Source organism: Marmota marmota, unplaced genomic scaffold (genome assembly GCF_001458135.2).
Source record: "Marmota marmota marmota unplaced genomic scaffold, marMar, whole genome shotgun sequence".
NCBI classification, from domain to species: Eukaryota; Metazoa; Chordata; class Mammalia; order Rodentia; family Sciuridae; genus Marmota; species Marmota marmota.
The window spans coordinates 16,916,529-16,927,592 of NW_025999941.1; the positions used below are offsets into that span (position 1 = coordinate 16,916,529).

At 48.2% G+C, this 11,064-nt stretch overlaps 1 protein-coding gene and 1 pseudogene across 3 annotated transcripts in view; one reads left to right on the plus strand and one right to left on the minus strand.

Moving 5' to 3' along the window:
• The first annotated feature begins 201 nt into the window (after window positions 1-201).
• LOC107149714 lies at window positions 202-1,082 on the plus strand (annotated as a pseudogene).
• Window positions 1,083-4,605: 3,523 nt separating this feature from the next.
• Window positions 4,606-11,064, minus strand: part of Prickle2 (prickle planar cell polarity protein 2) — a 330,973-nt gene continuing 324,514 nt past the window's right edge. For all 3 annotated transcript variants that reach the window (XM_048801221.1, XM_015494502.2, XM_048801220.1), the window contains exon 8: window positions 4,606-10,776. In XM_048801221.1, coding sequence (XP_048657178.1) covers window positions 9,896-10,776 — 881 coding nt within the window. In that variant the 3' untranslated portion in view covers window positions 4,606-9,895. The remainder of the gene's footprint in view (window positions 10,777-11,064) is intronic.

The window sequence follows — 11,064 nt, forward strand, 5'->3', positions numbered from 1 at the left end:
CCAGTATTAAAAAAAAAAAAAATGAAAGAAAAAAAAGAGAAAGAAAAAAATTGGTAAAGATAAACATCATGTAACAATTTACCATCTTCACCATTTGAGCGTACAGTTCAGTAATAAGTTTGACATCACTCTGCAACTGTTCTCCAGAACTTTTTGTTTTGCAAAAACGGAAACTCACTCATTGCACAGCAGCCCCAGCAGCTTCTCTGTTCTGGTCCGGACCCGGCAGCTGCCATTCATGCTGAGCTGCTTGGAAGGCCCTCTCGGTGAGCTTGAGACTGTCACCTCCCCTCCCACACACCAGGGGGGAGAAACGGTGGGCGTAGATGGCCCCGGGAAGCTCTTCATTGGTGGGCTTAATATAGAAACAAATGAGAAAGCCCTTGAAGGAGTATGTGGCAAGTGTGGACGAATAGTGGAACCGCTCTTGATGAAAGACCGTGAAACCAACAAATCAAGAGGATTTGCCTTTGTCACCTTTGAAAGTCCAGCAGGTGTGGAGAGGGTGCAGCCAGAGACAGGAATGGAGAGTCCTTCCATGTAAGGGCCACCAAGGTGGAACAAGCCACCAATCCATCATTTGAAAGGGGTAGAAGTGGCCCATCTCGGCCTCCAGGAAGCAGAGGCCCTCAGGGGTCTCAGAGGAGGAAGAAGAGGAAGCGGAGGACCTAGAGGACCCCTTCACGGGGAGGGCGCAGGGACGATGGTGGTTATCCCATGCATTTTAACACGAGTCCTTCCAGGGGACCTCTTCCGGTAAAAAGAGGGCCACCACCAAGAAGTGGGGTCCTCCTTCTGGGAGGTCAGCCCCTTCAGGATCAGCTCATGGCCACAGGGGAAGGGGAGGAAGGGCTGCTGTACTATGTGGGAGAGAGGAATGGGGGCCCACCTCCAAGGGACCCCCTGCCTCTCCTAGAGGTGTTTATTTGTCCCCGAGAGATGATGGATATCCCACTAAAGACAGTTGATCAGGCAGAGGTGACTCCAGTTCTCGTGACACAGGAGATTATGCACCACCTCCAAGAGATCATACCCGCCCTGAGGATGGTCACCCCCGTTCACATGATGACCGTCCATCATGAGGCTGCAGTGATAGAGGTGGATGTGGTTGTGTGAGGATGGCCTTAGGCCTGAGCCTAAGCAACTCCATTTTAAAAACTCCAGTTTGAAACCTGCAGTCTCCCCAGGCAACACCCACAGAGCCCTCCAGTGTGGCCTCAAACAAGTCACTTGCCCTCACCCTGATAAATAGAGTGAAGCCCCTGGCAGGCTGTCCTCGCCTGATTAGAGGGAAAGGTGAGAAGATCAGGGTGGAGACCACCAGACCAGATGTTTCTGACCCCAGGGTAAACGATGTCACAGAGAAATCCCATGGTAGCTGTTAAGGATTGAAATGGGGGTCAAAAGACCCAAAATTTAGTGTAAATAATGGAACAAATGAACAGGGATTCAGCCAGCCGAAACAAGGATGCACTCAAGCTGGAGAGCCTGATGAGGACCTGACATCCTGTCACTTGTCATCGTCAGTTGTCATCGTTCCCAAGCCTCTGCATGATCCTCGTGGCTCTCAAACTCTACTGCCTCATCTGGACCCTGGTGAGAGCTACAACTCCTCCCTACGACCCTCTCCTCAAGGTCGTCCCCTCCACACCAGGAAAGGCCTGCCTTGGTTCCAGACCTGGTCACCGTGGTCTGAGTGAGTGTGCATCTGCTGGACATAAAGCCTAAGTCTTGAGACTTTGGAACGTAGGATGCAGAGGGAATGTCTGTCATTAGCCTGTCATGATTAAGTGTGTTTGCAGTGCTAGAATTACTCTAGAATTGTTTGCTGTGAATTGATTATGTCTATTGCAGGGCCTAGCACTAAGGATCACCATTTTCTTGATTAAGAACCTACAGAGTAGGGATGGGGATGTGGCTCAAGCGGTAGTGCGCTCGCCTGGCATGCATGCGGCCCGGGTTCGATCCTCAGCACCACATACAAAGATGTTGTGTCCGCCGAAAACTAAAAAAAAAATAAATATTAAAAAAAAAAAGGAACCTAGAGAGTAAAACTGTATTGAGTAACTTGAGTGAAGCATTAAAAGGGGCAGAGGCGCATGGACATTCTTTATTTTTCCCCTCGACTGCATACGACGCAATTTTGCCCCCTCACGACAGTTTGAGATGGTATTATTCAGATCATCCAAGTGGAGGTTCCTCCAGAGAGTCATAAGAGAATCATGGGAACTCACGGACGGCCCACCTACAAGAGGCCCCACCATCTTACCGTGGAAGCACTCACTATGGTGACAGCAGCAGCTAAGTGACAGATATGGTGGAAGTCAGGAGAGTTCCTCAAGCAGCCCGAGTGATCTCTACTCAAGTGGTCATGATCAAGTGGACAGACAAGAACGAGGGCTGCCCCCTTCTATGGGACGGGGTGCCCCCTCCACGTGATTCCTACAGCAGTTCAAGTCACCAGCACTTGAAGTCCCCAGGTGGTGGCCCTGGAGGAGCCGATCCGATCGAGGGGGAGGCAGAGCAGATCCTAGAAACAAACCAAACTTAGGACCAAAATTCTCCTTCCAAAGAAACAAACAAAAAGTGGAAACCATTCTGTCATATAACTACCCACAGATGACCAAAAGGAAAAAAAAATGGTGTGACCTTTTGTACATTTCCTATTAAGTTCCCTTTGTAATTTTTTAAGTTCTTGGGGAAGAACCAAAGTCAAACATGTTTCATTTCATGTGATCTTGAGTTGCTTTTAACAAGCAAATGCCAAATGTCTAAGACTGGTTGTACTCGTGTTGTAATTTTCCAAATAACAGTGTCCCTAAAGGCCACTTCCTATCCAGATCTTCCCAGTAAATTGAGGCAAGCAATTCTAAGATCCCCCACAGACATCCAGCCATCTACATGTCCACTGATCTCCACTGAGAGATGGATCCTTCCACCTACGCAAAGAAGCCAGCTCTGAGGGTGGCCGGGTGTGCGGCTCAGGACTGCAGGGTGTCTCCCGGCTGAAATCTCAGTTCTCAGTGTGCAAAACCCAGCATCAGATATCTGTGTAAGGAAAGTGGCATCCACCCAATCCCCCCCCCCCTAAAAAAACCCCCAAAACCCAATGGATAATGCTGGCCATATTTTGCTTTTCTGACATTTCCTTGGGAATCTACAGGAACTTCCCCTTCCCCTCCCCCGATAAGACCTTTGAAGAGTGTGTTAAACCACAGAATCTGAAATAAAATGTTTGGCCCAAATCAAAACCAACCAACCAACCCAAACTGAAAACTCAATAAACAATAATTCTTCAGTGTTCTCTCCCCTCAGCCCTGATGATGGCTACCCTTTGACTTTTTGCCTCTATGACCGTAGCTCCAGATACCTCATTTTAGTGGGATCATACGGTATGTGTCTTTTGTGACTGGCTTGTCCCGCTAAGCATCATGTCCTCAAGGTACATCCTCATTGCAGCATGTGCCACAATTCCCTTCCTTCTCAAGGTTGGATAATATTCCACTGTGTGTATTCGCCCCACTGTGGTTTACCATTCATCCATTGGTATACATCTGGGCTGCTTCTACCTTTTTGCTATTATAAATAACACTTGTATGGACACAAATGCACAAATATCTCTGAGATTGATTTCAATTCTTTTGGGTATGTATCCAGAAGTAGAATTGCTGGGTCACACAGTCATTCTATCTTTAACTGGGGGTGAGGAAACTGCGTACTGTTTTCCACAGTGGTGTGCCATCTTACATTTTTACCGACAGCACACATGGGTTCCATTTGCTCCATAGCTTCACCAACATCTCTTCTTTTTTTTTTTTTTTTGGTACTGGGGATTGAACCCAGGGGCAATGGACCACTGAGCCCCATCCCCAGCCCTATTTTGTATTTTATTTAGAGACAGGGTCTCACTGAGTTGCTTAGGGCCTTGCCTTTGCTGAGGCTGGCTTTGAACTCATGATCCTCCTGCTTCCGCCTCCCAAGCTACTGGGATTAAAGGCATGTGCTACTCCACCCAGCTAAGATTTGTTATTTTCTTTTTCATTAATAGTAGCTGTCTTCGTGGGTGTGACGTGTAGAGGAATTTTTACTTGGCATAACTTGGGTGGAGGGTGCTCCTGGCATGTAGTGGGCAGAGGCCGATGATGTTAGCACTCTTCAATCTACGACACCCAGGACAAGCCTCTGCAACCAAGAATGAAGTGCCCCAAATGCAGATGGTGCCAAGACTGAGAAACTCGGATTTAAGCCAGGTGCTGTGGTGCTCGCCTATAATCCCAGCAACTTGGGAGGTTGAGATAGGAGGATCATGAGTTCAAAGCCAGCCTCAGCAAAAGCAAGGCCCTAAGCAACTCAGTGAGACCCTGTCTCTAAATAAAATGTAAAATAGGGCTGGGGATGGAGCTCAGTGGTTGAACGCCCTGAGTTCAATCCCTGGTACCCCCCCACACACACACACACCAAAGGAAAAAAAACCCCTCAGATTTAAACAATCAGGTCCATCTTTCATAGTAAGTCTCCTGCTGACACATGTGGCCTTTCTCTTTTTATTGAGATGCTTGAAGGCCAAGACCACTTGAAAAATCTGCCAAGTGAGGAAGGATCGAGAGAGGGCAACACTTCTTTTATTCAAATTTTATTGGAAGTTTACAAATGTATTACAGACATCAGTAAAACATCATATCCATGGTACAGGGCACGGATCTCGAGCAAAGTGTTCAGAACAGTCTCTGGCAGAGCCCACACCCAAGGCCCGTGGTGGGCCTTCTTGACAAACAGCGTGACGCTCAACACATAACAGACTCTGGCCTGCCTCACCTCCTCAGGCCCTTTGAGGTTGTTTACACATGGGAAATTAAAGCAGGAGATGGGCAGAGCCATCCTGTGCAGGAAGAGATGAGTGTAGGCAAGGAAATCCTGACCAAGTCCTGATTTACTAGAGAAAATGGAGGATTCATGTTTTTGTTTGTTACTGGGGATTGAATCCAGGGGCACTTAACCACTGAGCCCCACCCGCAGCCCCTTTTTTTATATTTTATTTAGAGACAGGGTCTCACTGAGTTGCTGAGGGCCTCGCTAAGTTCCTGAGGTTGGCTTTGAACTTGCGATCCTCCTGCCTCAGCCTCCCAACTTCAGAATGTTAAGTCAGGGTCCGTGAGAGAATCAGAATATTTAATGGGAAAATATGGAAATCAGGTTAGATAGGCTTGAGCACAGACTTTCTTGTAAGTCACGGAGTCTCTGAAAATTTCAGAAAAGCTTGATCAGCAACCTGTTGAACAGGAGTGGCCAAAGGTCTAGTCAGGTAAAGGGATGTCTCAGAAAACTCTCAGGATAGAGCAAGACAATTATTTTTCTCCCCTACCCAAGGGATTCATCATATCTAAATCACAGAAATGTCTCCTAACACGATGTGACTTTTCCCCCCTGCTTTTTATTCTCTTAAAGAAAGCCAGTTTGGTCAGCAGGAAGTGAGCTTGTAAAATGGTCTATCTCCCAACGGTGTGTCACGATTTATGAGGGTTGTCAACGGGCTACTCGGTTGGAAGAAGGGGAAAAGAATCCCATCCTTTGGGGATTTTAACTTTGATGAGGACTTCCAGGTGGACACCTGGTCACTCTGGTGGCTGCTGAGGCCCCAGAGGATCTGACCCACTGGACATGAGGCCAAGGATCTTTCTACTTCCACTTCTCTTGTGCTTAAAGAAATGCACCTCAAATGTAGCTACCTGCAAATGCCATCAAAATCAGCAGGGGGGACTTAGGACACATGTCTGCAGGCTCCATCCTGAAGCCTTCCTGAAGGTGCCGGACAGTTGCTAGCAGCAACTGTTCTTGCATGAAATATCCAGATAACTGGCTCCACCTTCCACTTTCCTGGGCCATAGAAGGATCGAGCCCTCAGCATCTGGTTTCTGTTAGAAATACACAGAGAGAGCACTTATCCTTGGAATTTAAATATTTGTTCTCTTTCTTGTCAGAAGGTGGGATCAGAAAAAATAAGAAGGACTCTTACTGGACCCCTGAAAAATGAGCAGAAGGCTCTAATTGGTAAGGAACATGGGCCTGCAAAAGGAGGCCAGAGAGATCTGTCTTTGTTTGGCCTAAGAGGCCAGCTTCCTTTAGCCTCCACAATCTGGCGGACAGAGGAAATGCAATCTCCCGATTAGTTCTGACTGCTGCTTCTTTAATGTCAGGTATCCCATGGCAAGAGAGCCCAGGGCAGAAAGACAGATAAGAATCTGAGGTTGGTTTTGAACTTGCGATCCTCCTGCCTCAGCCTCCCAACTTCAGTTCATAAATATCTATTATCAAAGGACATCAGTTTTAATCAGTGGGTCCTCTGGCTGGTTGTTGAGGCTGTATCCACATTTCCTGGGAAAGCATAGAGTAACACATTGCTTACATCTGCTCAGGTTGCAGGGCAGGCAAAGCAGGTGTCTGTCGTGTGTGTGTGTGTGTGTGTGTGTGTGTGTATCACGGATTCAATGGCCAGCAGAACCCAAGAAGCAGACAGCAGGTGCAAGAAGAGAATCACAATCTTGCTACTGTACAGAAGATGGGAAAGGGCTCCCTCCCAGGCTCACACTGGGAAAACCCATCTGCTTCTTCCCTTAGCTGGCTGGACTAGGAAGGAAGGGTTAGAGAACAAAAGGGCAAGGTGGAGAGATGGCGTCAATAACCAACCCCAGGAATTCTCCCTTGGATGTGTGCAAAATCAGGAAGCGTGGTCTGATTTCCCTAACGTCCTTCACCTTCATGCTTGGAAGAGATCCCAGAACTCTATGACAGAAGGAAGACTCCCGAATGCTATGCTCAAAGCCACCAGGTTGGCAAGAAGTCTTTTCACAGTTACAAAGGTCAGGTGTGCCCTGGCAGGACCGTGAAGGAACTGCAACTCAGTGACGTTCACTTCTTGGACCTGGAAAAAGAGCCAGTTCTGTGGCTGGATTTAGCAGCAGTAGGAAAGGGCTTGACCTCCAAAGTTGCAGTGTCCAAACGACAAGCCCAGTATTAGGAGAGGTAGTGGGGGGCAGGGGAAGAAAGCAACCAAGGCATCAGGGAGGAGAGCAAGCTGGGAAAAGCTTCCTCTCCTGAAAACCAGTCTATAGAAGATAAATGACCTTCTAAGAGGTGAGCACGGGCCCCACCCACCAGAGGAATGTGACCAGTAAGAGCTGATGGTTATGATGGCGGACTCAGAGGAGAACCCGGAATTCTTGCTCAGGGAAAGAATTCACAGAAGTTTGGGGAGTGAGATTCTGGGATGTTAACATGTAAGTTATCACTTATGGGTGGAAGTCCCAATGTGATGTCACCATCATGGTGAGGAACTGCTTCCTCCACTGACATTCCCTGACGGCGCCTGGCTGTGTTTAGCGTGGGAGGAAATCTGGAGTGGTGGAATTTATGGAGGTGATCTTGCTAGTAGACTTTGACCTCGACGCCTGAGTCTCATAATACATTAAGCTCTGGCCAGTGCGATCCCTAGATGAACTCGTGGTTCACCTCTCGGTGCCTTTGGGTACTGATTAGACGTCAGTTTCTCGGCCACCTTCTTCTTTGTGCAGATGGTGGTTAAAGCCTTTTTTGGGAAATGTAAGAACTACCGCATTTACGGGAAGATTTCTTTCATGGGAATTGGGGCCACAGAGCACAGATATATTTTTGAACATTTGCTAAGTTATAAGTTAAGTGATCTGCTTTTCCTCTCTTCTTTTTATTTTCCCCCCAACAAATGCATTTTTATTCTGATCAATCAAGGAACTCCAAACTCCAAATGGGACTCACCCAATTTCTACCAGAAACCTACCACTTTAAGTAGTGTGGTATTGTACATTATTTCTTAATCAGTTTGCCAAGCAGTTTACAAACTTACTATACAAACGTTAATAGAGTTAATTCTCCAGAGGCTCGGATAATTAATGAAGCATTTAGATATGAAGATAGCATGCGGAAAAACAGCCACAACCAACATTTGCATTGCTCTTTTTTAAAAAAATCAGTGACAATGACAAATGTCTTATTAATACCTGAAAAGCAAATTATTTTTTAATCCATCCTGAATGGAGTGCCATGACCACGCCCTTTACAGCCTTCCTTCCCCCCCACCCCAGACCCACGTGGGATGGTGTCTGAGAAGCCACGGTGGTTCACATTCTCTCCATTAAAAATACTAGAAAATGTTAACTACGACAGCAAAGAGACCACCACGCTCACGTCACCATGGCAGATGGCCATGGAGACACACACACCAGGTACTAAATGGACAGTACGTCTCAGTAAAGGTGGGTCCTCCAATGGGTCACTTTGATGGCCACAATCCACTGAGTGGAGGAGAATGGACGAAAGAGCAAAAGTGCTTCATTTTTAACTGAAGCAAGGCAGGAAGTTTTATTTTACTATATAAACAGCACAACCGTGAAATGTCTTCTTGAAGCAAACTTACTTCTGAGCCCACTTTCTGTCTGACCCACAGCCCTCCAAGTTCAAAATGGGAATCTCTCTTTCAACAAAGTCTGTTTTTTTTTTTTTCCCCCCAAGTCATGACCCTGAAATCTCAGCAGCTGGACCTTCCTGGGGAACTCAGGTTACTACGCTTGGGAACCAGCTTCTCTCTGCAAGCACAAGGGGACTGTTCCTCCATTTCCTCTGCGGAAGTCCTTCTTTCATATACTTACTTCTTCTTCCCCTCCTACCTTAACCTTGACCTTGACCTTCCTGTCCTCAAACAGCTTTGTTCCTTCCTCCAGCATAACATCCAACACACCCTGGCTCCCAGAGCCCCTCAGAACCATCCCATCCCTCGAATCTAAACGCTTAAGTTTAAGTTCATTTGCTCTGAGGACAACCGGTTGTCAGGCGATGGCAGCAGCTCTGTCTGCCTTGGGAAAGGAAAGCAGATACAACGATCCAGGAAACAGGAGCACCAGAAAAATAATGCCACATTCAGAACAATGTCATGCTGACAGCACACAACGGCACCACCACTCACGGTCACTTTAATTTTTCCCGAGGGATAGATCAATATTAAGCAACTTCAATGTTCCCGGGTAAGGGATGGCATTTCTCACGCAACTTGACTGACACTGGTTGATTAAATCGGCAAAAGTTACATTTGCAATTAAGAAAAAAAAAATTACTATCACTTTGTAGAGAACAAATCCTACCAAGGTTGGGAGCGGGCTTAAGGATGGCTCCTTAAGATGAAATGGAGCATAAAATACTTTGGGTAAAATTTTTTTTTTCAGCCACAAAAAGCCAGATTGAATACACTCCTTTGAAAAAAGGTCTCACTGACATATAACAAATTTGTATAGGAAAAAAAAAAAAAGGGGTGGTCCTGGGCCACCTTGTAATACTACTCAAAGACAAGGCCAGATGAGCATGCAAAGACCCCACGGAGTCCTACCATATAGAAATTCCTTTGATATTACAAAATACAAAAATATTTTATCAGAACTCTCATTTACAATGCATTTACAATGGACATGTAAATAACTTAGTCTTGGGTCTTGGCTAATAAACAAATTACTTACTGAAAAAGAAAAAAAGGGGGGGGGGAGTCCTAAAAGTAAGAGTACCAGAGAGGAAATAAGCGAGCAGGAAAGGGTTTGTCACCTCGTAAGCAGCCACTGAACACATAACTGATGGGAAAGGGCCTCCATAGACTCTACTGTGTTTCCAACGTGAAATGGGCACATGATATTCAACATGCTAAGAACTGTGACTACCTATTGAGTCCATCTGTAACCTTGCCTCCAGCTGAGAACGCTCCCTTTTTCTCCCCCCACGAACCACCCCCACCCCCAAAGCGCTTTAAAATCGAAAACAGTGCAAGTTTCTGAATGTACATTCTTGGTTCCCATCGCCCCCGTTCCCTCCGACCCCCATCCTATTACGAAATGATACAGTTTTTGCTCTTCTGTCTTTTCCTGCTATGCAGCTGTCCTCTGCCCTGCAACGTGGAGGAGGATTTGGGGATGCCGCCGTAGGAGCTGTATTTGTGCAGCAGCTCGTCACTGGTGACATACCGCAGGCGGGCTGGCTGGGGGATGGGTTCTCCTAGGAAGTAGCCCTCGTTGTCAGACTCGGAGGATGAGGAGCAGGTGGAACACCAGTCGTACTCGGTGAAGTAGGGTCCCCAGCGCTCCCCAAACGCATTCTGCAAAGCCAGGTCCGAGACAGTCCTCGGGCACTGGCCGTACAGGTCCCTCCGGGGCCCCTGCCCCAGGCTCTCCTGGAAGCTCCGCTGGCGCACGAACTGGTCGTAGTCCTCGCGGGCTCTCAGGGAGGGCCTTTCTTTCAATCGCGACATGGCCTCGCGGTCGCTGGCCAGGTGGAGGGCGTTGTCTGAGCGGGAGCGGCGGGATCGCCGGGAGCGGTGGGGACGGAAGCGCCGGTGGTCGTCGCGCGGGGTAGTCCTCCTGCGGGTGCGTTCGCTCAGGGGCTGCGCCCGCACCGCGTCCTGGCCCGCCAGCTTGCTGCCCGCGAGGCCGCCATCGAAGTCGAAGCTCTGGTGCATCCTCCCGTGGGACTGCAGGTCTCGGTACCCGATGGGGTTGCCGAGCTGGTGGAGGCTGCCCTCCATCTCCTGGTACTGCTGGGCGGACAGCAGGCTGCGCACCGACTCTGCGCTGCGGAACTGCATGGACGAGTTGAGCGTGCCCATGTTGCTCAGCTTCTCCGACACGTTCATGCCCGAGTCCTTGCTGAGGTCGGGCATGGAAAACCGGGACAGGTGCTCCTGGCGTTTGGCGCCACCTTCGGCAGAGAGGCCTGGCGGGGACAGAGCAGAGGACCGCGGGGTTAGTACAAGTGGGCGGCAATGGGGGCCGGCTGGCACTGGCACTGTCACTGCCAGGGCACAGAGGACGCAGGGGGGATCTTGGGCCCTGGGCGCCTAGAGAGGATGCACGCTTAAAACGCAAGACTAGTTGCTAATTACGTTGCTAATTCCTCCCCATCAGTTATTAAGAGCCCATTGTATATTGAACTCAGGGGGCACTTAACCACTGAGCTACATCCCCAACACCCCCACCCCATTTTTTTTTTTTTTTGTATTTT